The following is an 18,660-nucleotide window of genomic DNA, read 5'->3' on the forward strand; positions in this document are numbered from 1 at the left end:
GATGACTGGAATACAAGAACAGTATGTACTACTGAGCCTGTATTTGGCTTTGGTCAGACCATAGTGTAGTTTTGGCACCCATATATAAAGAAATGATATGCTGCCTTGGAGGAGGTTTAAGACAATGATGTTGGAGATAACTGCTCCTCATATGACAAGCCATTTGAGAAGAACAGGAGGTGGTGGGGGTCTGGGGAAAAGAATCTCAAGGAAGTTTATGGAATACCTAGAGGCTTGGATAAAACAGACATGAAAACTATGTTTCCTCTAGTAGTAAAGATGAGGACTCAAGGGCACAGTTTCAGAATGAAGACATGACCCTTTAGAACTGAGAAGAGGGGGCACTTATTCAGCCAGAGGGTGGTGCACTTGTGAAACTCAATTACACAGAGGGCTGTGGAGGTCAAGTGATTGAAGACTGAGTCAGATATGTTCTCTTAGTAAGGGGTTTATGGGTTATGGGGAGGAGCAGGAGAATGAGGTTGAAAAACATATCAGCCATGATCAAATGGCAGAGCAGACTCAATGGACTGAATGGTCTAACTCTGCTTCTATATCTTATGGTCTTAACTACAGCATGGGAAACACACTGCTTGCTCCGTATTAGGGATTTCAGCAAATGCACCTTCACTTGTTTTGGCAACTGAAAATGATTTGCACTTCCACAAAAAGAAGGGTTTGCCCTCCTAGTTCATCAATCAATTTGATTTTACCAAAAAAAAATCTCACCACCATGCAACAAGTTCTGTTTATTACCAAGTTCTGCCTCACTGCTTATACAAGAAAGTCAAAGAGTCTTTTAGCATACAGAGGTTTGGATTTACAACTTGACAAGTGCTACTAAGCACCAGCAATAAATTTCACATTGCAAAACAAATATTTTGTGCAATTTTTATACAGAATACAATACAGCAAACTTTGTTTTGACTGACACCTTATGAACCAGAGCGCTTGATAGGTCATTTTTGCTGGGGGAGTTTATCTCAAATACCAGAAATTTACTGCATTATTGCAATGTCTGAGCTCTCTATCAGTAAGTTTTATTTAAGACAAAGTTGCATTATTATTATTATTAATAAATGATTTATGGTGTAAATAAAGTATAACAGCAATGTGTATACTCTCTGCTTTCCATTTCTATTACTTAGCGTGTGTGTTTTTACATTGATTATGTAAACCTCTTGATCATCCTGAATATTTGATCAACCAGCATGTTCCTGGTCCCACAGTTGCCGGTTACTAAAAAGCCTGCTGTACTGCTGCCGCACTGAAAATAATTCTTGGATTTTGGTTTAGATAAAATGGGAGTATCAGCAAAAGCAAAAAAAAAAGAGTTCATAATACCAATGCAGAAAGTGGGAACTCTTCGGTAAAAGAAAATTCTGAACATTGGTGAATCCCCTCTAACAGACTCAAACGGCTTAGATTTGTTTTGGCAACTGAAAATGATTTGCATTTCCACAAAAAGATATTCATAAACAAGAGCATTCGAGACAGCGTACATTGTCTTCTATATAAAACTAAGGAATCAAAGGTTCAAAATAACTTGCAAATTCAAAGCCATCATCTCAATGAAGGAATAAAAGAAAAATCCAATTTTAAACAATTGCTTACTTTTTTAATCATGATAGTAAAGAGTAGATTGCCAAATTTTATTTACTGTACATTGAAAAATTAGACATTTGTTAGTGATAAGTAAAGCTTTACAATTTATCTGTACAAATTTCACTGTAAAGATGCATTTACTGAGTTAATGGTTATACTTTACAAATGATCTTTACATCTCAAAACAAATAATGCCATGATTAAAGAATAAAAAATATTATACTTCTTTCTTCTTAATGATCAATGGACCCACATTATCACCCGTCAATTCATTGTGTTTGTTGTGAGAACCGTCACAAACCGGGAACTATAAAAAGAAAACAAAACCAGTCAGCTACTGATTACGGAGTACTGTACAAGCCTACAATCTGTTTTGGCTGTTACAGCAAACATTTTATATTATAAAATGATATTTCCAATGTTAGAGGCAACCCAGTTTTAAGATGACATTAAATCACAGAAATGCAAAAGAAAGATTCCTACCACCTTGGGCCATAACAGTGAGAAATAGTGTTAACTTCTGAAAATTAAATCACTGGAGAAAAACTTCATATCGGCCAGATCACTACAAGCTGATAGATTGTGATTAATTGATAACGAATGACTGATAAATCACTGCTACCTTTCAAAATGCTTTAGAAAGGGCAGAAATTGCATAGATCTGCTTCTGCCACTCACTCAAGGCTCTGAACCAACCAACCACAGGACTCTCATTTTCAGCCTTAACAATGACAAAAAGGTTCATAACTGTGTTATTGCTTGGCAGCCTGGGTTCTGGACTGGATGAAAGATACAGATTTAAATTTAAAATTCACTTCTAATTATAATAATATGCTAAGGTGGATCCAAGATTTTAAATTTCATTTTAACTTTGTCTCGTGAATGGCATTGGGATGTCTAGAATTTGCTTATACGTGTACTTTAACAAGACAGCTAAATCCTCGAGGTGCATAGTTCAGTACACTAGAAGAAGGGTAGAAGGGTAAAAAAGCTGCTGTTGCCTAGCAGCACAATCCCAATAACAAAGTCAAAATCATTCAAAAGAAGAGGCAAAGTGCATGTTCATTCAGAGAGATAAAGACAGATGTGCTTTTAGTTTAGCAGGCTCCACAAAAAAAAATCACCCAGAAAAACTTAAAAGTCAGCAAGTCAGAAGCTTCAGAGACAGAAGGTTTTTGAGGTGTCAAACAAAACCATTTTAGAAGGCTATTGAAGACAATTTAAAAACAGCACATGTTAAAGAGCAAGTGAGCTTGATTAGCAGTTCTTTTAAGGGTCTCAGAAAAGACATTAACTAAATCATATAGCAGAGTGAATGCAGAAATATGCTAAAGATGGACTGAGTAAAGCTTTGCCAAATGAGATTTGGACTTAGCACGGAAGCAGGGTGACACTTAATTGAGATACAAGCACCTGTGAAGTTGCTATTGCAGTAAAAAGGTTGAACCTGTCTGACATCTCTAATGATAAAGTGTGGAGCTGGATGAACACAGCAAGCCAAACAGCATCTTAGGAGCACAAAAGCTGACATTTCCGGCATAGACCCTTCTGTCAGCTTCTGCGCTCCTGAGATGCTGCTTGGCCTGCTGCATTCATCCTGCTCCACACTTTGTTATGTCGGATTCTCCAGCATCTGCAGTTCCCGTTATCTCTGACATTTCTAATGAGTTTGTTTCAAATACTAAAAAAAAACTAACAATCTGTCAAGCCAGCTTACACTGACATTGGGGTCTGCCTTGTCTAATTTTACTATCAGCTGGGATCACACCAAAATATTATGTTTGATATGAGAATGGGAAATGCTACAAAATAGTCAGCAAGTCAGGTAGGATCTGTGGACAAAGAGCCAGACACAGAATATTTCACGTTGATGACATTCCATCAGAACAGAGAGAAAGACAAATATGAGCAAGTGAAAGGTGGAGGAGGGATGAAGGCCAGGTGTGGGATATGGCAGAAAGCAGGACAGATTTAATGACAGGCTTCATTACAGGTATAGAAGCCAAAGGGAATGTGAATGAGTAAAGAAACAGAAATATTTGCACAGAGGCCAGTATCCAGTCATCAAGTTACCCTATGTTTACTTGTGCACAGTGTATTGGCTGTGGCCAACCAGCTTGGAGTCAGTCTCCTGAACTGAGGCGATTCTAAATCCCCCAATTATATATATTTTTCAGCACAGTACACACACGGAGGCTTGGTCCACAGCTCATACACAAAAGTTCAGTCCAGGACCCATCCACTGAAATAATGGCACATAGGCCAGGTCCCACCACCAAGTCATCCTTCAATTCACTAGTTCACACAGTACATTGGCTGTGGCAGCCAGCTCGGAGTCAGATCCCCTGTTTATATTGGTCAGCTAGGGCTTTCAATTGGCCCAGGTTAAAAATAGAATCAATGTCCTTGTAGTCAACAAGGTCCACCTGGTTTCTAATCATTACAGAAACAAAACACGTGTAGATGAAGAGTGAGCTATTGATATTGTTAAGTTTCTGAAGGAGGGTAACTGATAGGAAATGGTAACTGGTTCTGTCTCATGTGCAAGCTGACTTGCACCGTTTTTATTTCAAATTTCTACCAGCTGATACATTTTGCTTTCCTATTAATGATTCCTTTGAATTACATCCAACAGCAATAATGTGAAAGAACTGACATGGTTGAAGAAACATTACGATATTCATTGCCTTTCCATTGTCAACCCAAAACATTTTGTATGAGAATAATGAAAACATATTTAAAAACACAAATCTGTTTCCAGGGCTTCCTAAAGTGGGCGGCACAGTGGCTCAGTGGTTAGCACTGCAGCCTCACAGTGCCAGGGACCCGGGTTTGATTCCAGCCTCGGGTAACTGTCTGTATGGAGTTTGCACATTCTCCCCGTGTCTGCGTGGGTTTCTTCCGGGTGCTCCGGTTTCCTCCCACCGTTCAAAGATGAGCAGGCTAGGTGGATTGGCCATGCTAAATTGCCCATAGTGTTCAGGGGTGTATGGGTTATAGGGGGAATGGGTCTGGGTGGGATGCTCCAAGGGGCAGTGTGGACTTATTGGGCTAAAGGGCTTGTTTCCACACTGTAGTGAATCTAAAGTAATTAAGGAACAAATTATTTTTTGAAGACTATTTTGCAGTCAATTATATATAGACCAATCAGTAGCAATGGTCCCATACATTGTAAAGTCAACCTTGCCTTAAAAACTGTTCTTGATGCTCAACAGAAAATGTTGACAAGATCAATGTGAAGAATTTCCTGCTAAATAGTGCAATCTTTTGCATTCACTTAAATAAGCAAATAAGATTTCAGCTCTTTTGAAAGACTGCATCTTTTGCCAATGCTGGAATGTGCAGCTGAACACCAGGCCATTCTACAAGTGACAAACCTCATGGTCCAGCTATGTCTTACACCCATTACCTAAATTTAATAGTCACTTTTGCCACTTGTGGAATTGTACACAGGATTAACTATGATCTTCAGAAGGGAAAGAAAAATAAATTGTTGGCTTTTTTATTTATCAACAAATCCTATTCAACTAACTTCAAAATAGGCTACTCTGAAGGATGAGAAGATTTGTCCGAATCACAGACTCTGGTTTTGCTGCTTCCAGCATCCTGATTGAAAGATAACATCAGCGTGAATTTAGACAGTCAAAAAATAGATCACACCTGATTATTTCAGTCAAATGTCAGCAACCTACTTCTTGATTGATTATGATGCTGCAGCATAGTAAGTGGTAAAAATTGAGCAGCAGACTAAGTGAACTTATATGAACAAATTGCGAATAATCCTGGAATGAATCTGTTGCAAAATTAAGTGACTTTCACTTATCAGGACTCCTGGCCTTTTTTTTTGTGGAAACAGTTAGCTATTTAAACTGAGCAGGTAAGATCATCCTCATTATTCACTCCTTGAGATGTCATGTTTACAAAAATTAAGGTTATTATTTATATTAACTTTTAAGTCATATGTTCTTTACAGTGGTGGACAAGGGCTACTAGATTGTATGCTATTTGTTTTTACATTCAAATTAATGAAAAATCTTTGATTAAGAGGTCAATTAATTTGCTATATTGTCAGAAAATCATTTTAAACATGCCTGTGTCTAGGCTGCCACACAGAATGCCAAACATCATTACCGTCTTTGATCGCCAACACCTGCAGTATGCTGCCTTGGTGAACTGTAGATCTTCAATGTTGATTTCATTAACCACTTTGGGATTTTCTTTCTGGATCTTTAGATTAATCAGGCTGTCTTTCTGCTGTTTCTTGCGGGGAATGAAAGGTCGTACAGCCAGGTAGCCGAGCAGTGCAAGAACCCCAAGAAATGGCAGTAATCGCAGCCATTCTGCAACTGTGGGCAATAGGAGGAGAATGAATTAGCAAATAAATCTGAAAGAGTATAGTTCAGGAAAGTTATGAATGAATTTGTACCCAAGTATATTTTTATTTAATTAAAAGCACCAGATATTGAAAAAGTATGCTGCAAGTTGAACACTAATTTGGAAAAGTGAGAGGAAGGCAAAAAAAAGTGAAATTCTGCAGATTACCTCTATCTATCTAGTGGAGAAGGCAATGTTTTAGGAAGTGTTATTTTGTTTACCTGAAAATAATGTGTCTCAAAACTATTGGGTGGATTTTAATGAAAACTTAGTACACAGATAGGGACATAAAAGTTAATTTATCATTGAAGACTGATTTACATTGGTGCTATCCAGACAGCTGTAGCCTCACATTGCTAATGCAAAGAATGAAGCAAAGTCACTACAGTCCCAAAGGGCCACAGTGCTGCTCTCTTGAAAAAAAAGACTGGTGGTCATTTAACTGAGGGTCTCCATCCCTCAGGTGAGGAGAAAGGTTGAGAAGAAAAGACCTTTACAGCTACCTCAGCCAGTGGGCAAATTCAACTTGTGCTATTGGCATCATTCTGCATTACAAACCAACTGCCTAGTCAATTGAACTGCTAAGAATGAATATTACAACTAGAATAGTGTTGAAAATATAATACTCAAGATGTTTTTAAACTTAAGAAAGAGACACTGCATTATGTCAAAGTAGAACAATTTGTTTCCTTTGTAAATTTCATAATTATAGTAAAATAACAGCAAAAACATAGAAATGGCTCATGACAAAACAATGTATTAAAAGTGCTGCTGACATTTCTGTTTCTTTCACACAATAGTTTAACATGGATAGAGATAATGGGATCTGCAGATGCTGGAGAATCCAAGATAACAAAGTGTGTAGCTGGATGAACACAACAGGTCCAGCAGCATCTCAGGAGCACAAAAGCTGACGTTTCGGGCCTAGACCCTTCATCAGAGAGGATAGAGAACGGGTTGGCAGACAATAAACAAAGAGTAGGAGTAAACAGCCTTCTCCCAGAGTGGCAGACAGTGACTGGTCGGGTATTACATGGATCTATAAATTAATTCTTTAGAAGAGGGAGCTGAATACAACATCTCCATATTTTCAGATGACACAAAGCTGGGTGGAAAAGTGAACTGTGTGGAGGATGCAATGATGCTTTAGTGTGATTTGGACAAGTTGAATGAGAGGGCAAATGCATAGCAGATGAAGTGCAATCTGGATAAATGTGAGGCTATCCATTTTGGTGGCAAAAACAGGACGCAGAATGTCAATTGATTGGGAAAAGTGCAAGGTGACATAGGTGCTGCTGTACACCAGTCACTGAAAGTAAGCATGCAGGTGCATCAGACAATAAAGGTGGTATGTCAGCCTTGAGGACAGGAGCATGGACATCTTGCTACAATTGTACACAGCCTTTAAGAGACTACACTTGCAATATCATGCACAGTTTTGGTTTCCTTATTTGAGGAAGGATGTTATGGCTACGGAGGAAGTGAAACAGAATGTTTATATCAGACCGATTCCTGGGTTACTAGAAGAGTTGTGACATTATTCACTGGAGTTTAAAAAGGAGGATGGGGGAAATTTCAAGAAACTTATAAAATTCCAACAGGATTACACAGGGTACTCGCAGGATGCTCCTGATGGCAGGGGAGTCCATAACCAGGGATCACAGTTGAAGGATACAAGGTAGGTCATTCAGAACTGACTTGAGGAGAATTTTTTACACCATGAGTGGTGAGCCTGCAGAATTCTCTACCACAGAAAGCAGTTGAGGCCAAAACATGATGTTTTAAAGCAGAACACGGGTATAGTTCTTAGGGCTAAATTTGTAAAGGGACAGGGAGAAAGCTAGGGCAGGACAGTGAATTGAATGATCAGTTGTGATCATAATAAATAGCACAGCAGGCTTGAAAGGCTGATTGGCCTACTCCTGCTCCTATTTTCTATATTTCCATGACTGAATTTTGCATTCAGCTTGAGGAAAAGATGAGTGACCTTGGGAGCAGACTAAAGGGAATGAGTAAGTTAGGTCAAAGGACACACGTACAGATGCAGTGGCAGATATTTAAGGGGCTATTTCAGAATGTACAGAGTAGATGCATTTGAAAGAGTTAATAAAAATCCCACAATCTACGGTTAACTGGAAATGTTAAATATAGTATCAAACTTAAAGAAACAGTGTGTAAATGTGCAAAAATGAATAAACTGAACAGACAGAAAAACAACAAAAAAAATGATGAATAAAACTGAGGGAAAATTTGAAACTCAGATTGAAATAAACATACAGTTGCAAAACCAGTGAACTTTGTTAACTTTTTAAAAATTTTTGATCCTATAGAAAATGAGTTTAAAACAGGTATTTTTCCACTATTCCTCACTACAGAGGATACACGTAACATCCCAGAAGTAGATATATATCAGGAAGTGGAACAAGGAGGAACTCAGGAAAAGTACATTCACCAGAGAAGTAATATTGAATAAGGTTTTAAGGTTGAGGGCTTACAAATGCCCAGATGCTGATGGGCTCACATCCTAGAGTCTTAAAAGAATTGGCTTGAGGTAGTTGATGTGTTGATTCTAATTTTCCAAAACTTCCTCGATTCTAGTACAAAGTCATTGGAACCAAAGACAACAAGTACAACTCCTTTATTCACAAAGGGGAGGGAAAACAAAGAAGAATAGTTAGCTTAACATTTGTCATTAAGAAAATGTTAGAAGCTACAATTAAGTGAGTTTTCAGGGTCCTTACATAAGTTCAAGGTAACTTGGCAATCAACATAATTTCCCTGTCACAAAACTATGTTAAATCAAATCAATTGGCATTCTTTGAGGAAAAAACATGAGCTTTGGATAGATGTTGCTCGAATTCCCAAAATGCCACATCAAAAGTCATTATAGAAAATAAAAACTCGTGATGTATTGGGTTGAATATTTGAATGGATAGAAGATTGGCTAGGGACCAGGAATAATGAGGCGGCTTCAGATTGGCAAGATGCAACACTGTGCTACCGGGATTGATGCTCATACTGTAACAATTTATAATTAATATAAGTTACTTGGTTCAAAGTATGCTTGCCAAATTTGCTCATGACACAATAATAGCTAGGCAAGTAAATTGTGAAGAACATACAAAAAAATGCACAGATAGATTTAGTGAGTGATTAAGGGACAAAAATCTGGTAAATGGAGTATAAAGTGGGAAAATTTGAAATTGTCCATTTTGGCAGGAAAGAAAAGAAACATTATTTAAATGATGAGAAATTGTACAGTTCCAAATGTAGTGGGTAGCTGAGTGTCATCACTTATGAATTACAAAAAGTTTTATGCCAGTACAGCAAGTAAATTGGAAACCAAATGGAATGTTATTATTTGCTTTTATTTCCCTTAAATATAAAAATAGGAAGATTAAGCTTCAGTTATACAGGACACATGAGATACATGTGAGTACGTACAGTATTGGTCACCTTATTTAAGAAAGGATATAAATGTGCGGAGGCACATATCTGGAGTAGGTAGAATCTCTTACGAAGAAAGGTTGGACAGATTAAAGTCATATGCAGTGGAATTTAGAAGAGCTGACTTGATTGAAATACACAAGATATTGAGGAGTACTAACCAGTTGGATGGAAAGAGGACACCACCTGATAGGAGAATCTAGAACACAAGTTCACTGTTTAAGGCAGCCGTATATAGCCTCTGAACTCAAAATAGAGTTCAATAATTTTAGGGCATAAACTGTCCCGTGTCCTAGCCCACTACCCACACACCTGGCTTGGTTATCACAAAATTACTATCATACACTACTTATTGTTAGTCACTAACAGTTCCCATTAACAACTATTCACCCTCCCAGCTAGATAATCATCAACTCCTTTGTCTATCCAGGAACAAAACCAGAAGTTGCTGGAAAAGCTTAGCAGGTCTGGCAGCATCTGTAAAGAAAAAAAGTAGTCAGGGTTAATATTTTGGGTCTGGTGAGCAGTCTATCCAACTGCTCTTCTCTCTCTCCTTTCGGGCTCTATCCTATCACTTTCTCCCTACCCCACCCCAGCCCACCACCCCTCCCTAATTTCTGCATATAAGCCGACGTTTTCCCAGCTATCATCAGTTCTGAGGAAGGGTCACTGTGCCAGTAATGTCAACTCTGATTTTTTACTTCACAGATACTGCCAGGCCTGCTGTGCTTTTCCAGCAACTTTTGTTTCTGTTCTCAAGAGCAGTACCCATTAATAATAGAAGCAATAAGACAGACTTGCATTTCAATTGCACCATTCACAACCACTGGGCATCCTAAGGCACTCTAAGTACTTTGAAATGAATCATTAATACAATGTATATTTAACACAATGTATATTTAATTACTGAGGCAATTCTGCTCTGTTGACTACTTTTAAAACTACCCACACCACAACTGTCTGGCAAATCTTCTCAGTTAGAGCCAGTTAATTTAAGGAGATTGGTTACGTTTTGAGCTCAAGTTGCACTGTTTACTTGTAAAGTAGTATAACCCAGAGATAATGGGAACTGCAGATGCTGGGGAATCCAAGATAACAAAGTGTGAAGCTGGATAACACAGCAGGCCAAGCAGCATCTCAGGAGCACAAAAGCTGATGTTTCGGGCCTAGGCCCTTCACCTCTGATGAAGGGTCTAGGTCTGAAACGTCAGCTTTTGTGCTCCTGAGATGCTGCTTGGCCTGTGTTCATCCAGCTTCACACTTTGTAATCTAAGTAGTATAACCCATTCTGCCACATGCTGAACAGACACTTCCTCCTAGCCAACCCCATCACCTATCACAGTGAAGCAGCAGACCCTGCATCGACGCATCCAAGTGTTCAATTCCCTTCACCACTGATACACTGGCAGAAGTGTAGCAGATGATTGCAGAAATTTGCCAAGGTTCCTTCAATAGCACTGTCCAAACCTACAACCTCTACCACCTGAAGGGCAAAGGTAGCAGACACAAAGGAACACCACTTGCAAGATCCCCTCCTGACTTGGAATACATTGTTTTTCATTCAGTGTCGCTGCGTCAAATTCCTGGAACTCCCTCCTTAACAGCACTGTAATGGTTTGTGAAATCAACCCACCATCACCTCAAAAGGTCATTATGGACGGGCAACAAATGCTGGACCAGCAACACTCATAAGCAGACATAAATGATGTCTAAGTTTTATGCCAAATCTTTATTTAACAAACTCTCCCACTGCACAATGTTAGTTCCTTAGGAGGGTGCATAATTGCTCAGTAACACAATTGAGCCTACCTGATTAAAGGTTCTGAAGCACTGTTGCAAACCTGAAACGCCAATTTCTCTCACCACAGATACTCCTGACCTACATAACTCCAGTATTTTCTGCTTTCTCCTCCCCAAAGTTCAGACCTACTCAGTTCCTCAAAAACAACTGATAATAATTCAATGGTATTCTATTAGCTATACATTGCTTCAAGAGGTTCAGTGGTTATGAGAAAAGTAACTATTTTTCTTTCTTAGACAGTTCCTCAAGATCAAAGATTTCTTGCTCCCCTTCAGGTTGCGAAATAGCTCATAAGTCCGATGCTTGATATGCAGACACTGCCAATGCTGCTTGAACAGTTGAGTAATATGAGCTGTTCATAGTTTCTACCCATGCCTTGATGTTGCCTCTGCCTATCCAGAAGTCTAGTGATGTGATCTGTTAAAGACAAAAAAAACAACTGCAGAAGCTGAATCCAGGTAGACAAACAGGAGGCTGGAAAAACACAGCAAGCCAGGCAGCATCCGGAGAAAAGAAGCAGTCAATATTTCGGGTATTACGGTTCTTCAGGACTGGATGTGGGACTAGAGAGAGCTGCAGATAAAGGGAGGTGGGGGAGGGGTGACTGTCTCCATTCTGTTTGAGCACAAACCAGGAGGTTGCATGAGAGACTGATGAAGGCAGAGCAGTGGACTTTGTCTACATAGCCTCCAGTAAAGTGCTTGACAAGGTTCCGCACAGCAGACTGATTAGCAAGGTTACATCACATGGAGTCCAGGGAGAGCTAGCCTTTCAAGCAACATTTTTGCCAAACAAATACCAGGTTATGACCATCGCCAATAAGAAACGATGTAACCACCACCCGTTGACATTCAACGGTGTTACCATCACTGAATCCTCCACTATCAACATCCAGGGGTTTAAGTCACTGACTAGATCCTCAACTGGACTCAGCACATAAACACAGTGGCTACAAGAGCAGATCAGAAACTAGGGGATACTGCTCTGAGTAACTCACCTCCTGACTCCCCAAAGCCAGTCTACCATACGTGGGACAAGTCCGCAATGAGATCGAATACTCCCCACCTGCCTGGATGGGTGCAGCCCCGACAACACTCAAGAAGCTTGACATCATCCAGGACAAAGCCTGCTTGAATGGCACCAAATCCACAAACATGCATGCCCTCCACCACTGAGGCACAGTAGCAGCAGTGTGTACTATCTATAAGATGCACTGCAGAAATTTGCCAAAGATCCTCAGACAGCACCTGCGAAACCGACAATCACTTCCATCTAGAAGGACGAGGGCAGCAGATATATGGGAACACCTCCACCTTCAAGTTGTCCTCTGAGCCACTCACCATCCTGACTTGGAAATATATTGCTGTTCCTTCACTGTTGCTGAGTCAAAATCCTGGGATTCTCTCTCCAATGGCACTGTGGATCAACCCACTTTAGGAGGACTGCAGTGGTTCAAGAGGCAGCTCACCACCACCTTCTCAAGGCAACTAGGGATGGGCAATAAGCGCTAGCCAGACAGCGATACCCACATCCCAAAAATGAATAAAAACAGAAGTTTCTGGAAGCTCAGCAGTCTGGCAGCACCTGAGAAGAAAAAAAGAAATCAGAATTAACATTTCAGGTCCAGTGAACCTTCCTCAGAACTATTTTGAGGAAGGGTCTCCAGACCCAAAACGTTAACTCTGATTTTTTTCTTCACAGATGCTGCCAGGCCTGCTGAACTCCCAGCAAGTTCTGTTTTTGACTATGCAAATGAATAAAATGTGAATACAAAATTGGCTTGAAGGTAGGAGACAGATGCTGGTGGTGGCTAGCAGCTATTTGGACTGGAGGCCTATGATCAAAGGGGTGCTGCAAGGATTGGTGCTGGTCCACTGCTTTTTGTCATTTTGCATAAACGATTTGAATGTGAATATAAGAGGTATGATTAGTAAGTTTGCAGATGAAACCAAAATTGGTGGGGTAGGGGAGGATGAAGAGAGTTATCTCAGAGTATAGTAGGACCTTGATCAGATGGACCCATGGGCCAAGGTGTGACAGATGGAGTTTAATTTAGGTAAATGGGGGATGTTGCATTTTGGCAAGGCAAATCAGGGCAGATCCTGTACACTTAATGTTAGAGTTTCAGGAAGTGTTACTAAACAAAGAGTGCTTGAGATATAGTTCCTTGAAAGTGGAATCGCAGGTAGACAGGCTTGTGAAGGTGGCATTTGGTACACCTGCCTTAAATTGGTCAGTGCATCGCATATAGGAGTTGGGATACCATGTTGTAGCTGTACAGGACATTGGTTAGATCACTTTTGCATCCCTGGTATAAGAAAGAAGTTAAAATTTAAAAGTGTTCAGAAAAGATTTACTAGGCTGTTGCCAGGGTTGAAGGGTTTGAGCTGTAGGGAGAAGGTGAATAGACTGGAGATATTTTCCCTGAAATGCTAGAGGCAGAGGGGTGAACTTCGAGCTTTATAGGACCTTGAGGGGCATTGATAGGCTGAATAGGCAGGGTCTTCTCCCAGAGATGGCAGAGTCCATAAACTGGCCAACACAGGTTTAAGGAAGAGGGGAAAGATTTAAAAGGAATCTGAAGGGTAACACTGCACCACTGTCAGTGTGACATGTATGGAAATGAGCTGCCAGAAGAAGAGGTGCAGGTTTGTACAATGACAACATTTAAAGGCAGTTGGATGGGTAACTGAATAGGTAGGGTTGAGAGAGAAATGGGCCAAATACCAGCAAATGGCACTAGGTTAATTGAGGATATCTGTTCAGCATGGATTAGTGGACCAAATGGTCTGTTTCTGTGCTGTACATCTCTATGAGTTGGCGAGTAAGTCTGACCTCTTCAAGAATGTTTGGAAGATTGAAAAAGTGAGAACAAGCCACATGATGAGTTGGAGGCTCAGATCACACAGGATGAGGAGTCATTTAGTGCAGAAGCTGAGGGGGAAAGCAGTGAAGAAAGGTGGTAAGGGACTAAAACAAGGTGAGATGCTCAAACAAAAGAGCAAGTGCCAGAGAAGAGAGCCAGACCAAGGTGTGAACTGATGATACCTGCCACACAGGCACTGCATCAGGTTGTAAGGGGTTAATGTTGGGACCGGTTCCCATCTGGGGGTGGCTGGGAGTACATGGCTGTTCTTCAGCATGTGACAGGTAAGCAGTGGAATGTGAGGTCAAGTTATAACGGTGGTCCTCAAAAAACAAATTTGAGGACCAGAAGTCTCCTACTGTAACAGGCAACCTTGGAAGGCAAAACACTGTGTGCAGCATTTTGAGAGATTAACATCACTGCTATAAGACCACCTTTCTTTTCACTAGATTTGGAGGTTACTGCTTAGACACTGCTGCTGGTACTTTCACATATCTTCAGGATATCTACTGTACATGTCTAAGCCTCTGAAGCATTAGGAGCAGATGGATCACTGCTGTGTGGCAAACTATGATCTTGCTCCTGTCGGAGATCCTGCTGCTCAAACATTCCTACTTCAGTCAGCTGAAAGTTAAGCTGGTACAGTGAGGGCAGTGATGAACTTTGGCATCTATGCATCCCATCATCAGCACAGCACATCAGGAAGTTTAACGTTTGCCAGAATTTCACATTGATCTTGGTGGTTTGCTCGTTGCAAGATGATGTTGATTTTCCAGGTACTTAGTGAACAGTACATCCTGATCAGTATTTTGGAGAAAGAGCAGACCACAGCCTCGCAGACAGACACACAGCATCAGGCTGCAGCACAATGACTGACAGACACTGGGGTATCAAGAGGTGAAGACTCGCTCTACCTGTCCAAACCGGTATAAGGCTTCACCCGCAAACCATTCCCGCGACCATGGAGCCCCCACCCTCGAGAGCTCCCGGCCTCGAGCACTTACTTTCTTTCTTTCTTTCGTTCGTTCGTTCTCTCTCTCTCTCTCTCGCTCGCTCTCTCGCTCCGTCCCGTGACCGGGCCCCCCACCCCCAACATTCGTTCACCCCACAACCCTGACCTGTCAGCCGGGCGAATCCACCCAGAGTCTCGGGAATAGGAATCCGCTTCAGGTAGGCGGGTAACTGCACTTTGATGATCCTGGCGAGCGTGTCAAGCACCATGTCGGCGAAGACGGCGCTCGGGCTCGAGCAACTCCGGGATAACGAGATCCGCGCGCGATGCCCCAAGCCCCGCCCCTTCGGCCGGTCACCTGCGCGCGCACCCAGGGGGCGCGGGCCATGGCGTCACCGCACCGCTGATTGGCTACTGCGTAACTGCCAAATGGCCGCTTCTGATTGGCTCATGCTCAAGTGACCGGAAACGCGGGAAGGAGCATCTTTTCAAACCAGTGGAAGAACTGCGGACGTTGTAAATGAGAAACAAAAACACACACATTGCTGGATAAAAGCTCAGCGGGGTCTGCTAGCATCCGAGTAACAGGAAAATCATTAGTTTGGACCGAAACCCTTCGTCAGGGGCGAGGACGTGAAGGAGCTTAAGCCCTAAAGTCTTTGAACTCGATATTGAGTTCGGGGGCTGTAGGGAGCCCCAAGTGGAAAATGGGGTGTTGTTCTTCCACCTTGGGCTGAGCTTTGCTGGAGCACCGCAGCAAGCCTGAGACAGAGATGTTAGCCAGGGAACGGAGTGGTGTGTTAAACTGACAGACTGGAAGAGATAATGGGAACTGCAGATGCTGGGGAATCCAAGATAACAAAGTGTGTAGCTGGATGAACACAGCAGGCCAAGCAGCATCTCAGGAGGAGACAACTGGAAGCTCAGGGTCTTTTTTTTTTGCACTGCCTAAATGCCCCATTGCCTTCCCCACCCCCCGCCCCCAGTGTAGCTCTCAAACACAGATGTTGACCAAGGAACAAGGTGGTATGTTGAAGTGGTGGGCAACTGGAAGCTCAGTGTCTTTTTTTTGCACTGCCTAAATGCCCCGTTGTCTTCCCTCCACCCCCACCTACCCAATGCAGCTCCCAAATAGAGATGTTGGTCAAGGAACAAGGTGGTATGTTGAAGTGGCAGGCAACTGGATTAGTTTAGATTCTCTACAGTGTGGAAACAGGCCCTTCGGTCCAACGAGCCCACACTGCCCCTTGAAGCATCCCACCCAGACCCATCCCCCATAGCCCACACACCCCTGAACACTATGGGCAATTTAGCATGGCCGAAACCAGAGCACCCAGAAGGAACCCATGCGGACACGGGGAGAATGTGCAAACTCCACACAGACAGTCGCCCAAGGCTGTAATTGAACCAGGGTCCCTGGTGCTGTAAGGCTGCACGGCTAACCACTGAGCCACCATGCTGCCCCCTTGGAAGCTTAGGGTCTTTTTTTGTAGACAGAATATAGGTGTTCTGCAAAGCAGTCACTGAGCCTGCGCTTTGCTTCCCCAATGCAGAGGAGACCAGATTGAGTGAAATGCAGATAAAGGGTGTCCGGATGGGTAACTGAATAGGTAGGGTTGAGAGAGATATGGGCCAAATACTGGCAAATGGGACTAGATTAATTTAGGATATCTTTTCAGCATGAATGTGTGTTTGCGGTCTTGGATAGTGAGAAGAGAGGAAGTAAACTGGCAGGTGTTGCACCATCTGCGATTGCAGCGGGAAGAAGCCAAGGGGCTGTGGGGATGCTTTACTTGCACTTAACTCAATCTTGTCTACTCTACCTGCTCCTCTACTATGGGGAAGCAAAGTGCAGACACTGTGACTGCTTTGCAGAACACCTACGTTCTGTCTACAAAACTGACCCTGAGCTTCCTGTTGCCTGCCACTTCAACATCTCCCCATATTCCCTGACCAATATCTCTATCTGAGGCTTGCTGTAGTGATCCAGTGAAACAGCACAAGCTGGGAAAACAACACCCCATTTTCTGTTTGGGATCTCTGCAGCCTTCAGGACTCAATATCAAGTTCAAGAATTTTAGGGCCTGAGCACCTTCTTTCATATCCTTATCCCAACCCCTGTCATCAACAAAATGTAAGTTGCTGGAAAACCTTTAGGTCTGGCAGCATCTGTGAGAGAAATCAGAGTTAATGTTTCTGATCCGGTGATCCTTCTTCAGAACCTCTTAAACAAAAAACTGCTGCCTTTGTTTTCTACGTTTCTAGGAGACCTTATTGAAACATATTCAATTCTTAGGGTACTTGACAGATTAGATATGAAGAGGTGGTTTTCCGTTGGGGAGAATCTAGGACCAGAGGCATGATCTCCAAATATGGGGTCACCCATTTAAGACAGAGATGAAGATTCTTCTCTCTCAGAGGGTAGTGAATCTATGGAATCCTTTACTGCAAAGGGCTGTCAGGGCTGGACCAGAAAACAATTAGACAAAGATAGCAAAGTGGAGATCATTCTTTTTCTCTTCCTTATGATTTTTTGATGTTGATATAAGGTTACTTGAATGCCATTGTTCAATCTTTCTTTCACTGTTTGAGAATTTGTCCTTTCAGTATCTCCTCAGCCTTTTCATTTTTCCTCCAGCAGAGACAGGTGAGAGAAAGCAAGCTATAACTGGAGACTTTTTGGTATGTCTTTACAGGACTGAAAGAAAGACAGACAGAGATTTTGGATGCAAATTAGATGTTTGTATTACACTGACTTAACACAAGCTGTGGCCATCTCGTCAGGAGCCAATCAAAATGTGATTGTTGTCCTGCAGTTGTCTTGTTGGTTCAGAACCTGTCAGCTCTGTTCCATCTACTTTTGATGTCACTGTTCCGGGAATAAGGCAACACTGTGTACAACTCATGATGACCTCCAGTAAACATAATTTTAAAAACTGCAGCCATCTCTTGTACAGTCTGAGGAAGTAGGAACTGCCGATGCTGGAGAATCCGAGATAACAAGGTGTAGAGCTGGATGAACACAGCAGGCCAGGCAGCATCAGAGGAGCAGGAAGACTGACGTTTCGGGTCTGGACCCTTCAGAAATAGTTGTCTCCTCGGTTGCACAGTGTCCTTGGTTTAAAGCAGTACATTCTTTATTTTTAGATTGTGGACCAAAAAAAACTACACAAGTACAGAGTGATCCGATGTCCTCAAACCTGATTCACAAGCGTTAGTGTATAGATATAGCATATGATTAGGAAGGTTGTGAATTTGGCCCTTATTTAAAGGAATTGGAGTATAAAGGATATGAAGACTCAATACAACCATGCACAGAGTTCCGACAAAAACCAGGAGGCCTAAGCATTAAACAGCAGTCTTCTTATTTAAAGAGGGATTTTTTTCTTGTGTTGGTGGCAGTCCAAAGATGTTCACTAAATTAATTCTGAGGAAGAGTTTTCTTAAGTGGAAATATTGAACAGATTGGGCCTAGCCCAGGAGTTTATAAGAATGTGAGGTCAGTTCATTGAAATGTAAAATTCTGAAGGACTTGACAGGGTAGATGTTGACAGAATATTTCTTTTCGTGTTCTAGAACTGGAGTCCAGAGATTAATTTTATGTGTTTGAGAGGT

The 18,660-nt window shown here is 41.7% G+C and overlaps 1 protein-coding gene across 2 annotated transcripts; it reads right to left on the minus strand.

The window, feature by feature from the left end:
• Nucleotides 1-734: 734 nt before the first annotated feature.
• cisd2 (CDGSH iron sulfur domain 2) lies at nt 735-15,397 on the minus strand. 2 transcript variants are annotated; one of them, XM_048530169.2, is made up of 3 exons: nt 15,212-15,397; nt 5,737-5,951; nt 735-1,912 (listed from the first exon to the last, which is right to left on the minus strand). In XM_048530169.2, the coding sequence occupies exons 1-3, from the start codon at nt 15,312-15,314 to the stop codon at nt 1,823-1,825; spliced, it is 408 nt and encodes a 135-aa protein (XP_048386126.1). In that variant the 5' UTR covers nt 15,315-15,397; the 3' UTR covers nt 735-1,822. The 2 variants fall into 2 exon arrangements, with proteins under 2 accessions (XP_048386126.1, XP_048394508.1); XM_048538551.2 differs by having other exon boundaries at nt 1,798-1,912; nt 5,697-5,951.
• Nucleotides 15,398-18,660: the final 3,263 nt, after the last annotated feature.

This window comes from Stegostoma tigrinum, chromosome 1 (genome assembly GCF_030684315.1).
Source record: "Stegostoma tigrinum isolate sSteTig4 chromosome 1, sSteTig4.hap1, whole genome shotgun sequence".
Taxonomy (NCBI): domain Eukaryota; kingdom Metazoa; phylum Chordata; class Chondrichthyes; order Orectolobiformes; family Stegostomatidae; genus Stegostoma; species Stegostoma tigrinum.